At 39.5% G+C, this 18,878-nt stretch overlaps 1 protein-coding gene and 1 long non-coding RNA gene across 8 annotated transcripts in view; both read left to right on the top strand.

The window, feature by feature from the left end:
• The window catches only part of LOC107271214 (neural-cadherin), a 48,441-nt gene that overhangs the window by 18,100 nt on the left and 11,463 nt on the right, over positions 1-18,878 (top strand). For 5 of the 7 annotated variants that reach the window (XM_025088446.1, XM_015746932.2, XM_015746931.2 and 2 more), the window contains 3 exons: positions 3,715-3,904; positions 4,332-4,514; positions 4,728-4,917. In XM_025088446.1, the coding sequence (XP_024944214.1) occupies positions 3,715-3,904; positions 4,332-4,514; positions 4,728-4,917 (563 nt within the window). Of the gene's footprint in view, positions 1-651; positions 843-3,714; positions 3,905-4,331; positions 4,515-4,727; positions 4,918-8,912; positions 9,361-18,878 lie in introns of those variants that run through there. The other 2 variants (XM_015746930.2, XM_015746933.2) reach the window with 2 other exon arrangements.
• LOC112494881 lies at positions 15,506-17,661 on the top strand. The gene is made up of 4 exons (XR_003060807.1): positions 15,506-15,650; positions 15,743-15,935; positions 16,015-16,113; positions 16,199-17,661. It is a non-coding gene; the product is annotated as an uncharacterized LOC112494881 (long non-coding RNA).

The following is an 18,878-nucleotide window of genomic DNA, read 5'->3' as shown; positions in this document are numbered from 1 at the left end:
CCCCCCCCCAACCTCACCCCTAGGTCATTTAGGGATGTGCCAGGAGGAAAAGCACGCGACTCGTCGATCGGGAACCTGTTTCATCTTCGACGTCGAGCCTCCAGCTGCTGGGTCCGAGAAATTGTCATTGCTTTTTTTGCCTGTCATTGAAAAAAAAAAAAAAAAAAAGTCTTGCCGTTAACCAATCCTTAGTGTCATTGTTATCATGTGACTGACTGTCAACCATCGCCGCCGATCATTTGTCAGTACCATAGACTTCCATGTACCTTTTTTTTTTTTTAATTAAAAAAAAAAAAAAAAAAAAGTCTTGCCGTTAACCAATCCTTAGTGTCATTGTTATCATGTGACTGACTGTCAACCATCGCCGCCGATCATTTGTCAGTACCATAGACTTCCATGTACCCTCATACCGTTCCAAAAACGCCATTTTAATTGTTCATTTGAATATCCTTTCTCTTCTTTACCCTTCTTCTTCTACTTCTTATCTATCTTTTCTCTTCTTCTTCTTCTTCTTATTCTTCTTCTTCTTCTTCTGAAACGAGACGACGATTCTACGAAGCTGACGTCACGTCAAAGAAATCGTGAAGACTTTAACTAACGCCGTTGTCTTTTCTTTGTTCCCGTGTTGTTAACCCGTGTCCTGCCGTGTAGCGCGAGACATACAAGCTGGAGGCGATGGCCCAAGACAAGGGCTACCCGCCCTTGTCGCGAACGGTGGAGGTTCAGATTGACGTTGTGGACCGTGCGAATAATCCGCCCCTATGGGACCACGTAGTGTATGGCCCGATCTACTGTAAAGAGAACATGGCCGTTGGGGCTAAAGTTGTGTCTATTAAAGCCAGGTCTGTCACACTGTTAATGCCTTCGTGCAGCTGCACGCAAGAACCCGCCCTGCACGCAAATCTCGTGGCAATATATTGTTTCTTGTGCACGTTAATTGATATTGTGTACGAACTCACACCGATCATCTTTATATACCCATAGTTCATTATCGCCTACAAAAATCAGACATACAACACAACAACTTTTCGTCATTGATCATATTTCATTTTTTTTTTATTTATTTATTTATTTTTTTTTTACATCCCTTTCATCATTGACGAATACCGATTGTCGTATGAGAATTATTCCTTTTTTTTTGTTTTTTTTTTTCTAATAAAATCAATTATTTTTGGAGGAATAATGAGAATGTTCATTGTTAGTCGATTATATGATTTTGAAAAATTTCAATTACATTTTTCAAGTTGGTATTAGAGATTATTCTGTAAATGCTGTAGAACGTAAAGTGGTTAATGCTTGTTCGGTGTATCGTTTTATAATGTTACTCGTAATGGTCTGTATTTCGGATATGCTGAAAGAGACGTATTGCGTTTTATTAATAGATTAAAAAAAAAAGAGAAGGGAATTATCACACGGTATCATTAACACTGTCATCGATTATACGATACATGAATTTACATGAATGCACGTATCTTTCGGTGTGTCTGGCTGTTCACGGCGACCTGCCTATGTTTTCATTCATTTATTTCACGTAAGACCTACTGATTTTATTTTCTTATTTCATTCGCGTCATTCCCCGTGTATTTCAGTTCATTTACGAAAGTCGTTGTCGTCAGTTATCATCGATGACGATTATCGTGTCTTGTCCACTATACGACTATTGTCATTACTAGCATTCCTTCCGTCATTATCCATGGTGTAGGATTCCTTTGAAATCTGGGTACACACGTTTATAGTTGATTTTTCAAAAATCAATTTAAAAAAAAATCATGTCAAAAATGATTCTCCTCCCACACGCACATTTAATAGTATAAAATGGGTGCCGCACACGATTTTTGGGCATGTTTCGGCTAGATGTTTTTGGTTTTTGTCGTATTGGCGTTTTTCGAAACAAAATTTTTTTCACGTCCCACACTCCAAATACTGTTCTTGGATCTGTTTTTTTTATTGAATCTTGTTTTTTTCTTTTTCAAAAAAAAAAATGCGCGGCGTAAAACGTTAATTATTATCTTTTTTGATTTTCATCGCCTCGCAAACCACGGTAAAAGTCCCGCAAATTGAATTTTGTCTTTTTTCGTTTTCTCTGTTGTTTCTACCTTTTTTGAGTAATAATAATAATATATATATATATATTTAATATATATACATCCACGTTCGCATAGATCGTCGACACGAATGCCGTATTAATTTTTGGGCATGTTTCGTCAGTTGGCTTCTTTGCGTTGCGTCACGTTACGTTGGTGCTTGCGACAACCGTAGCGTTGCGTAGCGTTTTGTCAGCGAGTATATAAACAGTAGTACAAAAAAAAAAAAAAATAGAAAAAGCAGCAAAGTAAAATAAAAGGAGCGTATAAAAGGAGCAACGAAAAAAAAAAAAAAAAAAAAAATATATATACAACAGAGACATTTTTCATTTTCAAACGAGATAAGAGTCGATGATTTTGATGGACCATTTCGCGCTGATGACACTCTACAAATTTTGACATTAGAAATGGACGAATTGACGAACATTTTCGGTGCTGATTAAGTGGGAAGAAAAAAAAACCGAAAAAATCACTTTTGGATTTGCAACTCGTAACAGCCACAGCCACCCATATCCAGTGCCTTTTTTTGGTACACTTTCTCACATATACAAGTTCGCCGTCACATAACACAAGAATGCACAAGTACACGTTTTGTGGTAGGTTCGACAGTGCATTGGTTCCCTCCTCGCACTTCATTCCCTTTCTATTATTTCTCTTGAAGGAAGAAAAAATAAATAAAAAAGAAAAGGGTTCACTCTGTCCCGATACGTGCTTTTGTTTTCATTCACACGACACAGCACACATCCTCCTGGACAGTTTGCGAATGTTTCAACAATAATAATACATACATATATATATATATATATATATATATAATATAAAATCCAAAAGCATCGCATAAACGAATCCGACTAACAGTGAGAGCATACATACGTAACAATGACATCGCAAAATGAGCTAAACGAAATGAAAAAGTTGCGAGCGCGAGGCGAGTAGAGTTAGAATACAAGGAATGCCTAATCAAAAATGCCACCAGATGTGGTCGAGTACATTTGCCTTTAGTGACGTTTGACGCTCGAAACGGAAAGGAAAAGCTGAATAAGAAAAAAAATTCGGGGGAAAAAAGACGCTAGCAAAGAAAATGGAAAAAAAAAAGAGTGAGAGATAGTAAAAACAAAATGCCACGGAAAAATTGGGTAATAACAAAGCCGTAGAGATTTGTCGTATTTAACGAGATTGACGTAAGCGCCGACTACGCTTTCGCTGCACGCTCGGTATGTAATAATAGCCGTACACTTCGATTTTGGATCGAGCAACTAATCCTTTAATTCGAAAATTTTTGAATCTCAAAATCTCGTAAATTAAAACTTTTGTTAAATTGGTATATCGAAGGAAAACGAAATTAATTGTTCGTAACGTTTAATCGAAAAGTCATTATTTTTCGGAAAAAAAAAAGCAAGCGTGTCATCGAAAGGGTAGTAAGTCTCGTAATGTTATCCTTAGAAAGTTTCGAGTTAATTTCTCTGATTTAAACGTTAAAAGCATGGGCCTTACGTTATATTCGAATTTTTGAACATAGTCTGTTCGGTAATTACCTAGGGAGTTCCCGTTCTCATTTCTGTTTCCGTTTCCGCATGCCCCGTCGCTGCACGTGCGGAATCTTTCTGACGTCATTCCTGTGTGTCGACAGCTCCGGAATCGAAAACAACCCGACAGTCTTTTACCACCTGATGCCGGGCTCGACGGCACAGACCAACAAGCAGCATACATTTTATCTTCAACAACGTGCCGAACAATCCGTCACGTGGGCGGATATCAAGGTCAACCATCAGCTGGATTACGAAAGCATAAAGGAGTTTAATTTGACAATACGAGTGGAGGTTTGTGCACTATACTTTGTGGGTTAATTCAAACAACCAAGTAAAACAATAGAAACCTATCAGTTTTGAACAATCTAAATGCTCTTCTCGTACCGTATATAACTTTGCATAAACAATTATACAATTCTTTACAAACACGTCCAATACGTTCCTTTGTCACGTTACAATCAGAGACTCTTCTTTAGTAAACTCCACAAAAGCCCAGCTTCTTACTCCTCTCAACGTTGTTCCTCTGGTGCTTCTTTCTACACGATATTCGAAATGCTTTCACGGTACTCCGAGGTTCCTTCATAAGTAGCAGCCGACCTAATCTAACATATCTAACCTAACCCAATTGTATTCGAGCAGAGATACGTTTTAAGTAGGAGGCAGCCTGTGAATATGAAAAGGATATTAAGCTTGTTTACCTCGTTTTCTTTGTGTTTAGAATAACGGCGCGCAGCAGCTCGCATCCGAAACAACTGTTTATATCATGCTGGAGGATGTGAACGACGAAATTCCATTGTTCACCGAAAGGGAGCAGGAGACTGTACTCGAGGGCGAACCAGTTGGTAGTAAAGTTACTCAAGTCAATGCGATCGACAAGGACGGAACTTATCCGAACAATGAGGTAAAATTTATGCCTTTAACATTAAAATTACTTGGCGAACATTTGAGAAATTATACGCACGTAGAAGCTTATTGGCAGAGATCCTTCTTTTCGTATCTATTTTTATACACTGAAAATCCCATAAATAAGTGGACGTCCTTTCCTCAGGAAAATTCCTTTAGGAGAATGGCCGCGCGCTACATTGACCTAAATGGGTTCTCATTCTGTTTCCAGGTGACGTACTACGTTGTGGATAGCGACCGGAACGAGGGAAAGAATTTCTTCGAGATAAATCAGAAGACTGGCGAGGTCTACACGAAGGTGGTGTTCGATCGTGAAAAGCAGGGGGCTTACGCTTTAGAAGTGGAAGCAAGGGACGGCGCACCGTCGGCCCGTCCAAATAGCAACGGAGAGCCGAATTCTGGTAGGTGGACCTTCGTTATTAGATTTTTCGGCACTTACGGCGGCAGGGGGGCCAGATTGGGTGAATGTGTCCTCCCCCCAAAAAAAAGGTCCAGAGGAAATCCAAGAAGAGATACGAACGAATGAGATTTTATTGTGAATAAAACGAATATGGCGGCAGGGGGTGGTAGTAGGGTTGAGGGAGTGTTTTGAAGGAATTTCGCGAGTTAAGGGTTTCCCAAAAGCAGCCCAGGGGTCTAATTAGTTTTTTTTTTTAGGAATTTCACTTATACCGAAACACCCCTTGGATGTTAATTGGACATTCAAATCGGGCTTCCATACTTTTTTTTCTCTTCATCAGTCATGCTCGAACCAGCCCTTTGACGTTTGATCTATAATTTTGTAATTAACGGTGCTGCATAGAGATCGATGCTTGTCAGGATGGGGTATGCATTGACACGTTCACTACCCACGACGTAAATCCGCTCGATGAGACCTGCCCCCTGTCAACCGGTCTCTCGGTCATTACTTCGATGACTGAAATTTCGGAAAATTTATGGATATCCATACGCTCGTAGATACCTGTCAGCGAATATGCATTCAGAAATTTAGGGATTGATCTGTTGATTTTCATTTGCTTTGCGTGAGTATTTTTATCGCTGTACATGAAAATTGGCAGAGGGGAGTGAATCGGGAGCAATCGGTGCTCGATAGGATATAAAAACGGATCCAATGGTCCCTGAAGAACGTTGACAATAAGAGAGGTACCTGTGTTGTAGGATAATATAGAGGAACATCAAAATTTTTGAAAAAAAAAAAATTCTTTACGATTCGTTGATTAAATTTTTTCTTTATTATACCAATATCGACTAAATTCGTATCTTTGACGCTTTTGTAAATTTTATGAAATTTATCGAAATACTTTTTGAAAGCGGTTCGAATTTAAACATATTTTAAACACGCGCCCTTAATCCATATTGAACGTCGCTCGAAGAATAAAAAATCCGCTGTCTCGATTTTCTAGAGGAAAATTAGGCGAGGCGAATGCAAAAGAGTTCTGAGGACTTTATTCCTAATGAAAATCCGTATATACATGTATATGCAAACAACGGATTAGACGGCGGGATCGGAAATTTCGTTACTCACACCGCTGTCTGGGAGCGAAGTAGGTGGCTATTGATTCGCATTCCTACGGGAATTTCCAAGAGAGCTACTTGCTGGTAAACGCAACAGAGAGAACGCGACTGACCGCCGTGGGCAAACGAATGACGAATGAGCACAGAGAGAGAGAGAGAGAGAGAGAGAGAGAGAGGGAGAGAGAGAGAGAGAGAGAGAGAGAGAGAGAGAGAGAGAGAGAGAGTGAGTTGGCAAATGAGAAGGAATGGAGAACAGAGACGAAGAAAGACTCGTCTGTACTTTACGATCTTGTGAGAATTTATCGTGACGTCTTTGCAAGGAATCGTTTGTCGAGAGACGCCACTGAATTTACGATGGAACAACTGGGTTACGTCATTCACTCCATATAGGTATTAACAATTGGACCAATTGTTTCCGCAGTCGCCTCGCGATTAATAACCGATGAATTTATATCATTGATAATGTTATAATTCATTATATGTATATAATACGTGTGTGTATATTTTTTTAGCTGCTTTTCGTACTTGCTTCTCGATTCTTTTAATCTTAAGCGGCCCGTTCGAACTGCAGTAACTGGAACGAGGTTACGAGGAATGATAATCGAGGCCAATTATAGGCAGTATTTAGGTGTTCCTGACTTTAAAGAAGAATTAAAAAAAATTTTCTAGATTAAATACAGGACGTATTCTCTCGCTTGCTTTTTTTTTTAATACCATTTTTTTTACAATTTGCACGAATCCAAGCACCGCGATCGAGATATGATTATTAATTCTATGAATATCCATTGAAGTAGATCATTTACATATTTTCTGTAAGATCTTTTTTTTTTCACGGAATTGGAACTCGTATCGCGACATGTGGACGCATAGGTATAGGACGGGATAAAAGCACGGATCGAATTCTCAATCGGTTTTCATTGTTGTGAAGTTGGTAGGAAATCTGAAAAAAAATGTAGTCGACTATCGAAAAAGCATAAAGGGAAAACCATAAAGTCCGAATGGATTTCAGGGTACACGCGAAAATTTCGCGAAAACTTTCATCCTTTTAACCGGCGCCATGTCTGGAATTAATTGCTGCTGGTATGTTGTCGAGGGAAATTTCTCGTGGATCTTTTTGTTCACTCCTCTGTTCTTGTTGAGTCGAGAACCGGAACAAAGTTTTACGTAAAATTCACTCCACTCAGTCCCCCGCATACTCCTCGTGCATTTAATCGTAGAGTGACAGAGACACACTGTTTACCTTCTTTTTCGGTTATTGCCATATGGTTAGAAGGGAAATTTGACAATAAAATTTTTGTTGTTGCTGTTATCATGGATGATAGTAGCGAATTATTTGTTTGGAACGAAATTTTATGCATTTTTGTTAATAATGCAATAATCGGTCAATTCATGCATTTTGAAAATACTCGACTATCGATTGAAATTTCGAAAAAGATTTCGCACAAATTTATTCCCACTAATCGGCATGGATCTATTGATAATCGCCTTACTAAATTTGGCTCAATACGTAAAAGAGTTATTACGAACTCTTCTATTAGGATTATACCGTTGGATAATTAGTCGAAAGAGTAGAGGGATTTAAATCCAATACAAAAAAGCTTAAGTAAGTTGATTGAAAGGGTTTGCTATGTGTTTTGGCAAACATCAATAGTTTCATTGCATTCATCGTAAATTTGCGAATATTAAGCCAGGACGAGAACCATGCGTTTGTTGTGCTCGTTTGTTAAATTGCAAACATGATAAATAACTCGAGTGTGTATATTCCCGATAAACAACATGATCGAAAATTGTGCAATATTAAAAATAATTAATCGAAACGTCTGAACCCCATATTCATTCCCCAGAGATATTTCCGTCGAGTTAAATAAAATCGCATGAATTCGCACGATATTTGCACTAAAATACGAAACGAAATATTAAATTGTAAATTAACGAAGTGATATTTTAACACCAGTTAGATTGACCCACTCGTATAACGAATAACAAGCCATCAGAAATCAACCTATGAGAGGTACTGGAAGTCGAAAATCGAATTTGATTAAATAAAAAGAAAACTATGTGCTTGGATAAAACCAAAAATCAAGCGATCTTTCGAAATATAAATTAAAAGCAACCAAATTAAACGATACAAAACGAGATAATTGAAAATCACTCTCAAAATGCGGATGCACGAAAACACAGTCATCGACTATTCATCAGAGTCGATACCGTATAAAATCTCTCTGACAGACGTAATTTCGCGTACCGATTACGTCATTCCTGCTAAATCAATTTTCAAGAACCAGTGTGTTATCGAGGAAAAACAAAAAATCGCTCCTCGCTATTAATAAGAATAAACAGAAACAACGCATTCACTATCTCCATCTACACAGCACCAAGCTTCATTTTTCCGTAATCGAATATTGATTCGTCCAAGGAATAACGACTGATTCGTTTCTGATCGATTGACAACAAACGGAATTAGCGTAAACCCAAGAGAAAACCATAATGGAGAATCGATGGTAAAGTCGGACCGATTGAATTTCGCATACCCAGTATCTGGTATCGATACATGGGTCAGTGGTCTTGTGGGATATGAGATATCTGGGCAAAAGAGAGACACAGATAGGTGTCAGGGAAAGATAACCAAGGAGTAAGAGAGAAAGGAACATTCTATGGTGAACGCGCGGTGACTGTATATTGACTAACGCATAAGAAGGAAGGGTAGGATAGGTTAGGGTAGGCGAGGGTAGCCGGAGTCTGGTTAGAATCGTCGAGTAAAATGGGGTTAGGAGTGGCGGGGAGCGAGTTTCAGCGGCGTGTGCGCATGGCCGAGTGAACTGATTTGTCGCGTCTGCGTGAAGTCGCCCGGTCGTTGCGTAGGGCATTCCGCTGCTGGAAAAGCTGTAGATTCGTGCCGTGCCCGGTGCCCGTAACGCGACGCGGGTTAAACGCCAAGTATATTCATGATACACAAAAGTCTAGGGACTAAGGTAGAAATAGAAGCGTAAAGAAACAGTTGGCTGCAATGACGCCGATTATAGGCGGGATTTATTTTCACGACGAGCTTCCATGTCTCACCGCTCGCACTGTGAGGGCGCGCAGATTCATCTGAACAAATAAAGGATACGTTCGTTGCGCTCAACGTCAGTTACGTTCGCGTTCTACGTGTTGATTAAACAGTTGACAGTGATCTGTGTCGTTTGTTAATCGAATTAATCATCGTCAACCACTACCACCACCTCCCACGGCGGTGCACGTATTGAATGCTGCCCCTTTATGTGACGAACGTGGTTTAATGGTTGATCCGCTTAAGCTATTCTGGGTTATAACCAACAGCACCTACCTTGGTATGTTTCATGAACTGTTTCAACACTTTTGAGAGATACTCGTTTAAACAGGGGCGACGGAATTGCCAAACTTTTTTTCTCTTCACTAACACTTCACCCAACTACACGAGGGTTGACACCCAGCAGAATTACAGCTTCGGTCACAACGGTTCATTTAATACTTTATCTACATTGCATTATTCATTATTTAACGGTAGCCCCCTGTATCCCTTGGAGACAACGGATCAGCGTTCTTGTTGCTACGGAAACGAAGTGAGCCAATTAAAGTATACTTTTTATTCACGATAAGTTGATCAACAAAGTTTTACCGGTATACGGGATAAATACCTCCTTTTTTTTTTTTAATAAAAATATTAATTATCCTAATTGAAGGAAACGAGTCTCTGTCATTTTAACGATGCTCTAATTTTACTTCGTATAGACAATTAAACGTTATACGGAATTAGCACGATCGGTGCAGTCAAGTTAGTAAGTCGTTAATTCAATGACTTTGTGACTTAATATTGTAATTGGGGTAGACAGGGTATAATCGTTTGACGTTGAGCAACTAGCGATGGGGTAGGAAGGTGGGAAACAGAGTAGCAGGAGTGTGGGAGGGTATGAGAATGAAGGAGTACCGTATAAGAGCAACAGACATTGAAAGAGTGAAGGGTTTAGGTGGTAAAGAGGAAACGAAGAGGGTGATAACTAGAACGTAATGGTCCAGGAGATGAAAGAGAAGAGGAATGAAGGGGGCGTAGAGGGACCGTGTGATGGATTTTAATTGTGCTGGTTGACAGTGGCCTTTTATTTCATGTCTAACGATGACAAACGATCCAAAAGATCCGATTACGCTTTCACCCCTTTGCGGGGTAAGCAGGGGGTGTGAATATCAAAGTCCTCGTTAAACGGCGATTAGGCGAATAAACGCGCGCGCGAGAGAGAGAGAGAGAGAGAGAGAGAGAGAGAGAGAGAGAGAGAGAGAGAGAGAGAGAGAGAGAGAGAGAGAGAGAGAGAGAGAGAGAGAGAGAGAGAGAGAGAGAGAGAGAGAGAGAGAGAGAGAGCTCGCGAACAACGGACTTCATTGACCCGATGAGTAATCGATCAGTAATTAAAGTTCGGTTTGAACCACAAAGCAATTTCTATATAAGGGCTGCTGCACGTATGCAGGTATACAGTTGACTATTATAATATTTCACAGTGAGAATCCTGATAGGATTTAGAATTTGGTACGATCATTGTCATACGTTTATACGGGCTAAAATGCATTTCGAAGTTTATCTTTTACTCGTGGAGACGAGCTTAGATGTTGTTGACGCGTTAAAATTTGAGCGCTGGTTAACGAGTTGAGTAAATGTTAGTTTTTTAAATGGGGATTTTCAAAGTGAAATTACGAGCTTTTGAATAAACCCGAGTGTCGTTTGATGGCATTGAGCATAATTATAAGATCGTACGGAGCATTGAGTATCCTTTACGGAGTACTGGGCTTTTTAACCGTACTGACGTCATACGACAATTTCATGTGTTTACGTAAATGGAAAGAGTTATAATTGCAATTATTATTCTTACTCTCTTGCTCTCCCTCCCCCCCCTCTCTCTCTCTCTATCTTTCTCACAGGTACTCTTCCTTTTTTAATTCTGCTTACTCCCTCCTTGTGAAACATGCACTGTAATTGAGCTTCCCTCGTCTCTCCAACCGACACTTCTCAATCGTTGAAATATAATTTTAAACGTTAATTGCAACATCCTTTTTTTTCCACTTTTTTACTATTTCTTTAATTACTAGTTTTAATTTACTAGTTTTACCGTGAGTCAGCTACCGTCCGATTTTGCGAACTTCGGCTACACGGTGACCTGATTTCCTTGCACGGTTCTCAATATCATTTGCGCAGCTTTTCTTCTTAATCCTCGTGCGCGCGAGGGTGTTTAATAGGTAGGAAGGAAACATTTTTTTTTTTTTTTTTTTTAATATTCTGCTAAAGCCCAAAATACGTTTCTCTGTTAAAGCGCTGACGAGGATTACACTTTTCATGATTACCGTGAATCCGTCGTTGCCCCCGCGCGATCTCTTGGAAGCGCTGTAATTTATGCAAAAGTTCCTACTTGAGGTAAATGCAGAAATTATTAACGACGATAGGGGTTCATACGTTTAAGGACTATATTAAACTCGCGTGAGATCGTTGACTCTTTAGATATCCTGACGCTTCTTTCATTTTCATCTCTTGCTAATGGTTTCACGTGCACTTGGGTTTCATCAGGTAATACGAGAAACTGTTGTTACGGTTAATTAATTATAACTGGTTTACTGTACTTTTAGGCAAATTAGGTGGTGCCACGTTCGTCAAGCGTCATTTTGTCAACGACCAGATGCATTTTCAGTGTCGCATAATAAATGAGTAAACAAACCTTAAGCTTGCTGCTGCGAACGCGTTTGTTCATTATAATTACAGAAAACGAGTATATGACAGCGCAAAGTGACTGTTTGAGCAGAGTAAAAGAGTTTCAACGTTTGATCAATTCATTTTTATCTATATAAAAAAAAAAAAAAAAAATTTCTATTTAATTTTCTACCGACGAGAAACACTGGGTATACAGGCACGTGTATATGGATTTTTTTTCTTCGAGACGGGATTTCCTTTCTTTCTCTGCAAGGTCCCCTCATACTTCGAAATGTAAAAGTGTAATTACCACGTTTTAAACTTTTTTTTTCTCTTCCCTTCCAGCTTTTAAAATTCCCATTGTCCTGCAACTATTCGAGGGAACGACTCGTCCCGTTTTCTTGTATTGTGTAACCCTTTTGTTTTTTCGTCAAATTCTTCACTTCGCACGTGGGCGAATCTTTGCTCCCAGCATCCAATCAAACGAATCGTTTCTATTCCTTTACTGCCTGTGAAGATCCTAGTACGTTCTGTCCCTTTCGTTGGGCGGCTGCGTGAATATTTTAGTTTTGTCTCTCACGGTGATTCTCGGTCCTCGGAAATTCTCTATGAATATCGCGTACCCTGTGGACAGTTAAGGGACGCGCGCAAACCCTGTTATCGGTATCGTTTTCGAAATGGTGCTTTGTGATATGAAAACCGAAATCTCTACCGAATTGGTTCAGTTAACGAGCAAGTGCATCGCATGCGCACAGTATACCTGCATACGTGCACCAGTTAGATAACATTTGAACGCCAGAGGGATTAATAGAATATGGTTGAATATTAAAAGAAAGAATCAAGAGAATTTATCTCAATGGAGACTGAATGTAACCTTTGTTTCTATTTTAGGGAGAAAAGAGGACAAAAAATGTATTAAAAATGTATTCAACGCGAACAAAAGTGCAAAGTGAAAAAAAAAAAAGATTTTTATTTTTGATAAACTGTCGCTGACACGCATGTTACGATGTTTTGTATATTCCTCTTTGTATTTTTTTTTTTTTTCGTTACTCTCTTTTTTTATTTTCCTTATATTTTAATCTCGTATCCATACGGAGACCAACTACAATGACCGCTGTGCTAGATTTCTCGTATTTTTCTATGACGTATACAGTGCCCATCAGCATACTTCATTGTTATATTTTTATTTTCAAATATTTTTTTCTCAAGCGCCTCACGTCCGTCCTAATTACCATGAGCAGACAGAGTGCGTCGCGACGCTACTTTTCTTTGGAGTATCGGATGGCGTTTTTTCTTGCTCACTTTTTTCTTGGCTTGCCATGTTTTTTTTTTTTTTTTTTCCTATTTTTCAGACCAGACTACTTTCTTCTTTCTCTTGCCTTCGTTCGACAGCTTTTTTCTGTTGCCCTCTCGCCTTCTACGACCCACGTAATTTACCTTTAGAATACGTCGCTGAGCGAACGACGATGACAATGCCTGGATGGTTGTACGTTACGAAAAGAACGAGAGGTAAAAAAGCATGATTGTTAAAAAAGACCCTAAGGGACGTAATGAAAGCCGCAACGCAACTGTACAGATCTGTGGCCATTGATGTGTACTCGACCTGCCAGGTCCAGTTAGTGTTTCACAGCCTTCAATGAGTGGACGGTAATCGATCAATTTATATAGACGTACAACGTGCTACAAAGAAGCGAAAGAAGAGAATAGTGAATAGGAAACTTTTTGTGCTCGTTTCGTTGGCCTGGTGGCACGTGTTTTGTAATTATTAAAAATTTGCAAAATTTTTTTTCACGGCATCCAAAAAGTAAATTTTTTTTTAAATGCCAAACGCTCCTCACCCAATAGGGTCGTGCGATTTAATTATTGGAGATTAAATTGTTCTTAGACGTGTATATTGTCTTGCCGGGTCGCGAGTAATGCTTTTGGTAACGTCAAACGCAGGTCGGCCCCATCATCGGGGAATCCATAGGGAGTTAACGGTGGCAGCGTGTAACGCGTTGAAGGCATTAAATTTAATGGTGCCTTTACGAGAACCATTGTGTCCGCCATAGTGGCAAACACGTTTATCATCTTTCGTTAATTCAATTGCTCGTTCTTGCCTTCTTCATCCTTCTGGAGAACTTCCAGAAAGGAGAACGATGCTATTTTCATCCAGCATACCACTCGACCGTAACGAGGATAATAATACGGCTTCATTAGCAATTCCGCAATGGCAGCCCTGACTTTACCTGCCTTGCCACTTTTACGGGACTGACCTGCATTTCTCTTTGAAACTTTAGGAAATTGCCTGCTACTCTACTGGTAAGAGCGAGGGAGACATAGAAGAAGCTAGAGGGGGAGAGAGGGAGAAAGTAAAGTCACCTTCCTTGTGCGAGACTAGAGACGGAAGTGAAGAGGAAATCAACATTTAGGTTTCTTCGGGCTAATTAAGCAATTGAACCGCAGCCTTAATTGGTCGATTGATCGGTTCGTTAGGTACAATTAATTGATATACATACCCGCTCTTGTCAAAGACTGTTGTATTGTGTCGTCTGACGGTGGTTAATTTACTTGAAATTTCTCTAACTTAGCCACGTCAAAGAACATGCTATTTCGATCGTGGCTAGTACACGTGTTATTACTCCGCTATTTTTCAAACGTGGCTGCTTCCTTTACGAAAGTTGTTTGACAATTATTTTTGGTGTTCAATGTCACTTTAGCTCCTGTTGAAAAGATCTTCCACGCAGTCTACTCGTAAGTTTCTTACGAATTTTCGCAGTCCGCTTTTGGAAATAATTGGTACGTTTCCTCGTCCCGTGTTCATTTTCCTAATTACACGCCCACTTAATAGATATTATTTTCAGTCGACTAATTTTCACTCGAGAATATAATTACAATTTCATTATCAACGAAATACCCAGCGGGCAGAGTTGTTCTCTCTTTTTGTCTTATTCAAATATCGATTGCCCGAGGGGCCCATGGAAATATTCTATCTTTTCTCAGTCTTGTTTGTCTTACTTTCTCAGTAAACAGAAACAGCGCCCACTGTCTCGAGATTTTATTAATATTCCTATCCCATCCGATTGCGCGTTCTAATACTACAAATTGTTAAACACTAGAAACATCCAGTCCGCTATACAATCTACGTCCATAATTCAATCTAATCCCATGAGGATATCCGGAAAAGTTTCTTCCACAGAAATATCGACCAACCAACAAATCATGTATATAGAACCGATACTTCCGTGTCGAGGAAAAAGATTTTCAAGGAAGAGAAAAAAAAAGATAGGCATCGATAGAATTGTGTAGAGGGAAGCATAAAGAAGGAAAATAAAATATATAATACGTACAATAGAAAACTGCAGAGCTTATCGTAACAGCAGCAAGGGTTCAATCGAAGGATCTCCGACCACCAAATAAGAAAGTACATAGATAGGTTATGTACAGCCTCTGTCAGTAAAACCTTCGGTACAAATACCCAGCAGGACGTTTTAATCTTCCCTGGTTGGATTATTCTTTTTGTCCCTTACGTCTTCGCGTAGCAGTCCTTCCTATCAGATTCACCGTTTCAATCTCCGTCCGCAAGACACGCGACATTATTTGGCAGAGCAGCCGAGTCTGCTTTACCGTCGATCGGTATTACAGCGACCAGTAGGTATAATGGCGGCAAGCGTCCAGCGAACGTAACGGCTACACGTTACACTGATTGTGAAATATGTGGCGAGTGAAATCGTTCGTGCGCGAGTTACAGAGACATACCAAAGCGAATGGATGGTCACCAATTTTTTTGTATACGTATGTACATTTTCATCATACATAAATTTGCCAACAAAATTTAACCGTCGCTTCGAACGTCTTACAACGGCGTGTTCCTTTCACGCGCGATCCTATTGTGTGCTCGTTTCCATGAAAACTATTACCACAATGGAGACTTTGTCGATCCTGAAAAAATATGTTAAGTATATTCATACATCGATCTAAAAAAGCTTTTTAGGAGCAAAATCCACTTCTTGGCTTTATAACCAATTGAACTTTGGATCCTCCAGAGAAATACACAGGAGTGGATAGATACGCTCTAGGTAACTATGTAGGTAACTCGGGTGACACTACTGTTTTGCGGAAACTTGGGAAATGCGACCGAGTAAATTCAACAGCGGTAACCCCAACGAGCCATGAAAATCGACAATAACCATTCGAATAGTAAATTGTACTGCAATCCTCAGATACGCATGTGTATATGTATGTACATATATCTGTCGGGGTTAATTAGCATCTCACTCCGACAACACAGTAACCGTATATGTATCACTTTATCCAGCACGGTGTCATGATAGAGCAAGCAGCCAATAAGTCACCAGTTACCCAGAGAGAGTGCGCTGTTTCCTACCTAGTGAATCAAATAAGGATTGGTACGAGGGTATGCTGCGGGAAGTTAAAGCAAAGGATTTTAATTGAATTGATACATATTATATATATATATATATATATATATTTCTACATAGGAACTTGAACACCTAACGGATGTGGAAATGAGCAATGAGCTACCAATTGGGAATTGGGTAATTCATTGGTTCGCTATCGAACAGCTCCTACCTACTTCTTCGTATTACCTCTGATGGATGAATCTCGGGCAGGATCGAGCGGTTCACGTTGATTTGCCGCCATTCTACGTCGCTATAGTAAATTGAACCGGGATTTTTCACATGCCCCATCAGAAACACTCGTTTCCCTCTTCTCTCTAGGTACTTGTATCACGTAAATCCGGTGTCGAGAGTAAAAGTGACTGCTACTTGGAGCATCCCATTGTACTTTCGGAATAACAGATCAATTGTCGTTGTCATTTTACCTGCCAGAAGCATTCCTCGGGCTGTTACGTTTCGACGCATCCTCACGAACTGACTCTCGCGCAGTTTACGCCTAGCTGAGGCGTGGAGAAAGAGATAAATAAACAGAGTGCATGTCGACACGTCAACTGGGAAATTTTGAACCCGTGACTGTTCGTCAACGAGGTAGAAGCTTCATCGGAAATGGTAAAAAAAAAAATCGTGCGAAACGAAGCGACAGGGTGAATAAAAGAGAGACGAAGACTCGAGTACGAATAAAGTATAACAATTTATTCATGCCATTCAATTTGAATCGACTATGGTTTCCGCGCTATTGGATGTTATTTTATTCGTGACATTTTTTCGTGAAATCAAGGCACTGTTTACATCGAACGAAATATCATTATTTTTCTTATACAGAGTTATTCGGTAGAAATGAACCCCCTGAAGTTAGCGCGCCCATTTGAGTCTTATGGTAAAATCATGTTCAGACGGTGCGTTTGGGTTGAATAACCTGATGTGTATATATACATATGTGTTCACCGTGATGCTTTAAACTTTCCGCTTCCAGCTTGAGAAGATTCACTTCGAAATGGATGTACTGAAGAATTTTTACAATTTTTCATAAATTATTAAAAAGAAATTAAGCTTTTTTATTTTCACTAAATGCAGGTCAATGGACTTTTAAGGATGAAAAATGTATGGCCCGGATGCATTTCGCTGAATAATTCACATAGAAAAACGCTAGAGATTTTTTTACTAATCATATTTCATCCCTAGTAGAAATTCCATTGTGTGGGTCGGGGGCCCGTCGAAGTCCTAGCTAGTCGGGGGGTACCAACACGGCCCTGAACTTGCCAAATGAAATTTCTGCTGTGAATGAATTTAGGAAATATTAATTTTTCGATTAATACTATGGACATTTAAGGTTCCCGAAATGATAAGAGTATAATTATGATCCGATTTAGAGGTTTATGCAAACTGATTTTGAACTTTCTGTTATTGTGAACGTCAACCAACGTCTGCCAACGTCGTAGTGAAATAGCTGTTTGCGATTGAACATCATTTAAGGTTAATTATTGACCCTTTGCACTCGACATGCCCCCATTATCTATGTTTTTTGGCACCTGAGAGGCGACCGTCCAGTGAAAAGGATTAATATTCAATGATAAATTCTTAATTTATTCGATGATAAATTTAAGGATATTTTTAGCTACGGTGTAGTAAACATGTAAACATGTCACCCGTGCAATCAGCTAAATGTCCATGCAATTCTGTAAGTTTCATATTATAATTTGTTAAACCTTTGAAAAATACAAATACATATTTCATATACAGTTTTTATTTCCCGTAAAAATGTCTGTAACATCACGAAATAAATTATCTTACTTTCGAGAAATATTTTGTATTTCCAATGACTAACGGGGTATTAGGATCTGTTTAAATAATTCCGTATTATATATTAGCAAGCTTAAAATGTACAGTCATGTTAAAACCGGGAAAATTTTTATAATCGACACGGAATTTGTAAAGCTTGCCTAAGCCGGCTCTATCGCTAGACAGTGATTAATAGCTTCGGTTATAATTAAGTATCGGTTAAATATTTTACGTACCCAGCTGTACTATCAGGAGCAACAGTATCAATCATCGCTGGGACCATCCTCGGAGATCGACCGTAGCGCCGCCACTGGAATATCCAGCCAATTAAACAAAAACCTTTTGATCCAATGGGTCAGTGTGACAGGTATCTGGCTGACGCAATTAGAGTTAGTTGCCTTGGCAATTAAGTGTCCATTAAATAGCGTTTGCTTCGTGCAAACTTCATATTGAAGCGAGGGGGTTAGTTTCTCCAATAAAATATGAAACCGAATCAGGACTTTACTTTGATAAGCAATCGTGCTTACCGAAGCGGAATGTGGTTGGTTACCTCTAGCTGGAAACTCTCTATGATGCGATGGAGTTTGCGATGGAGATTACTCTAATCGTACGATCGATCAGATCAGGTCAGGTCGAACCAGATCAAGGGATTCAATGAGTGAGTCCGTCAACAATACAGGGGTCGTGATGGAGATTGTGGTTGTACTAGAATATCACCCTTTATGTTTTGGTGTATATATATTTGAAAGGGGATAAAAAGAAATTTTCGGTTGAGATACCCACCGTGGCTATATTATATATAGGTCATGAGATAGTAGTTCGAATTAAGGGATGCCAAATGCATGGGTACGGATAAGGGTAGTTTGACGAAAGGCCAGTTAGCCGGATAGGTAGGCAGGTGTAGCGAGAAATACAAGCATTTTGCGAATCCAATCGGGTGTTGCAGGGTGCGGCTAAGGAGTGACCGGGTGGGAAGGGGGGG

The sequence above is a fragment of the Cephus cinctus genome, unplaced genomic scaffold (genome assembly GCF_000341935.2).
Source record: "Cephus cinctus unplaced genomic scaffold, Ccin1 Ccin1_scaffold0928, whole genome shotgun sequence".
Taxonomy (NCBI): Eukaryota; Metazoa; Arthropoda; class Insecta; order Hymenoptera; family Cephidae; genus Cephus; species Cephus cinctus.
The sequence above is the reverse complement of the archived record's forward strand: the minus strand, read 5'-3'. Positions and strand labels throughout refer to the sequence as shown.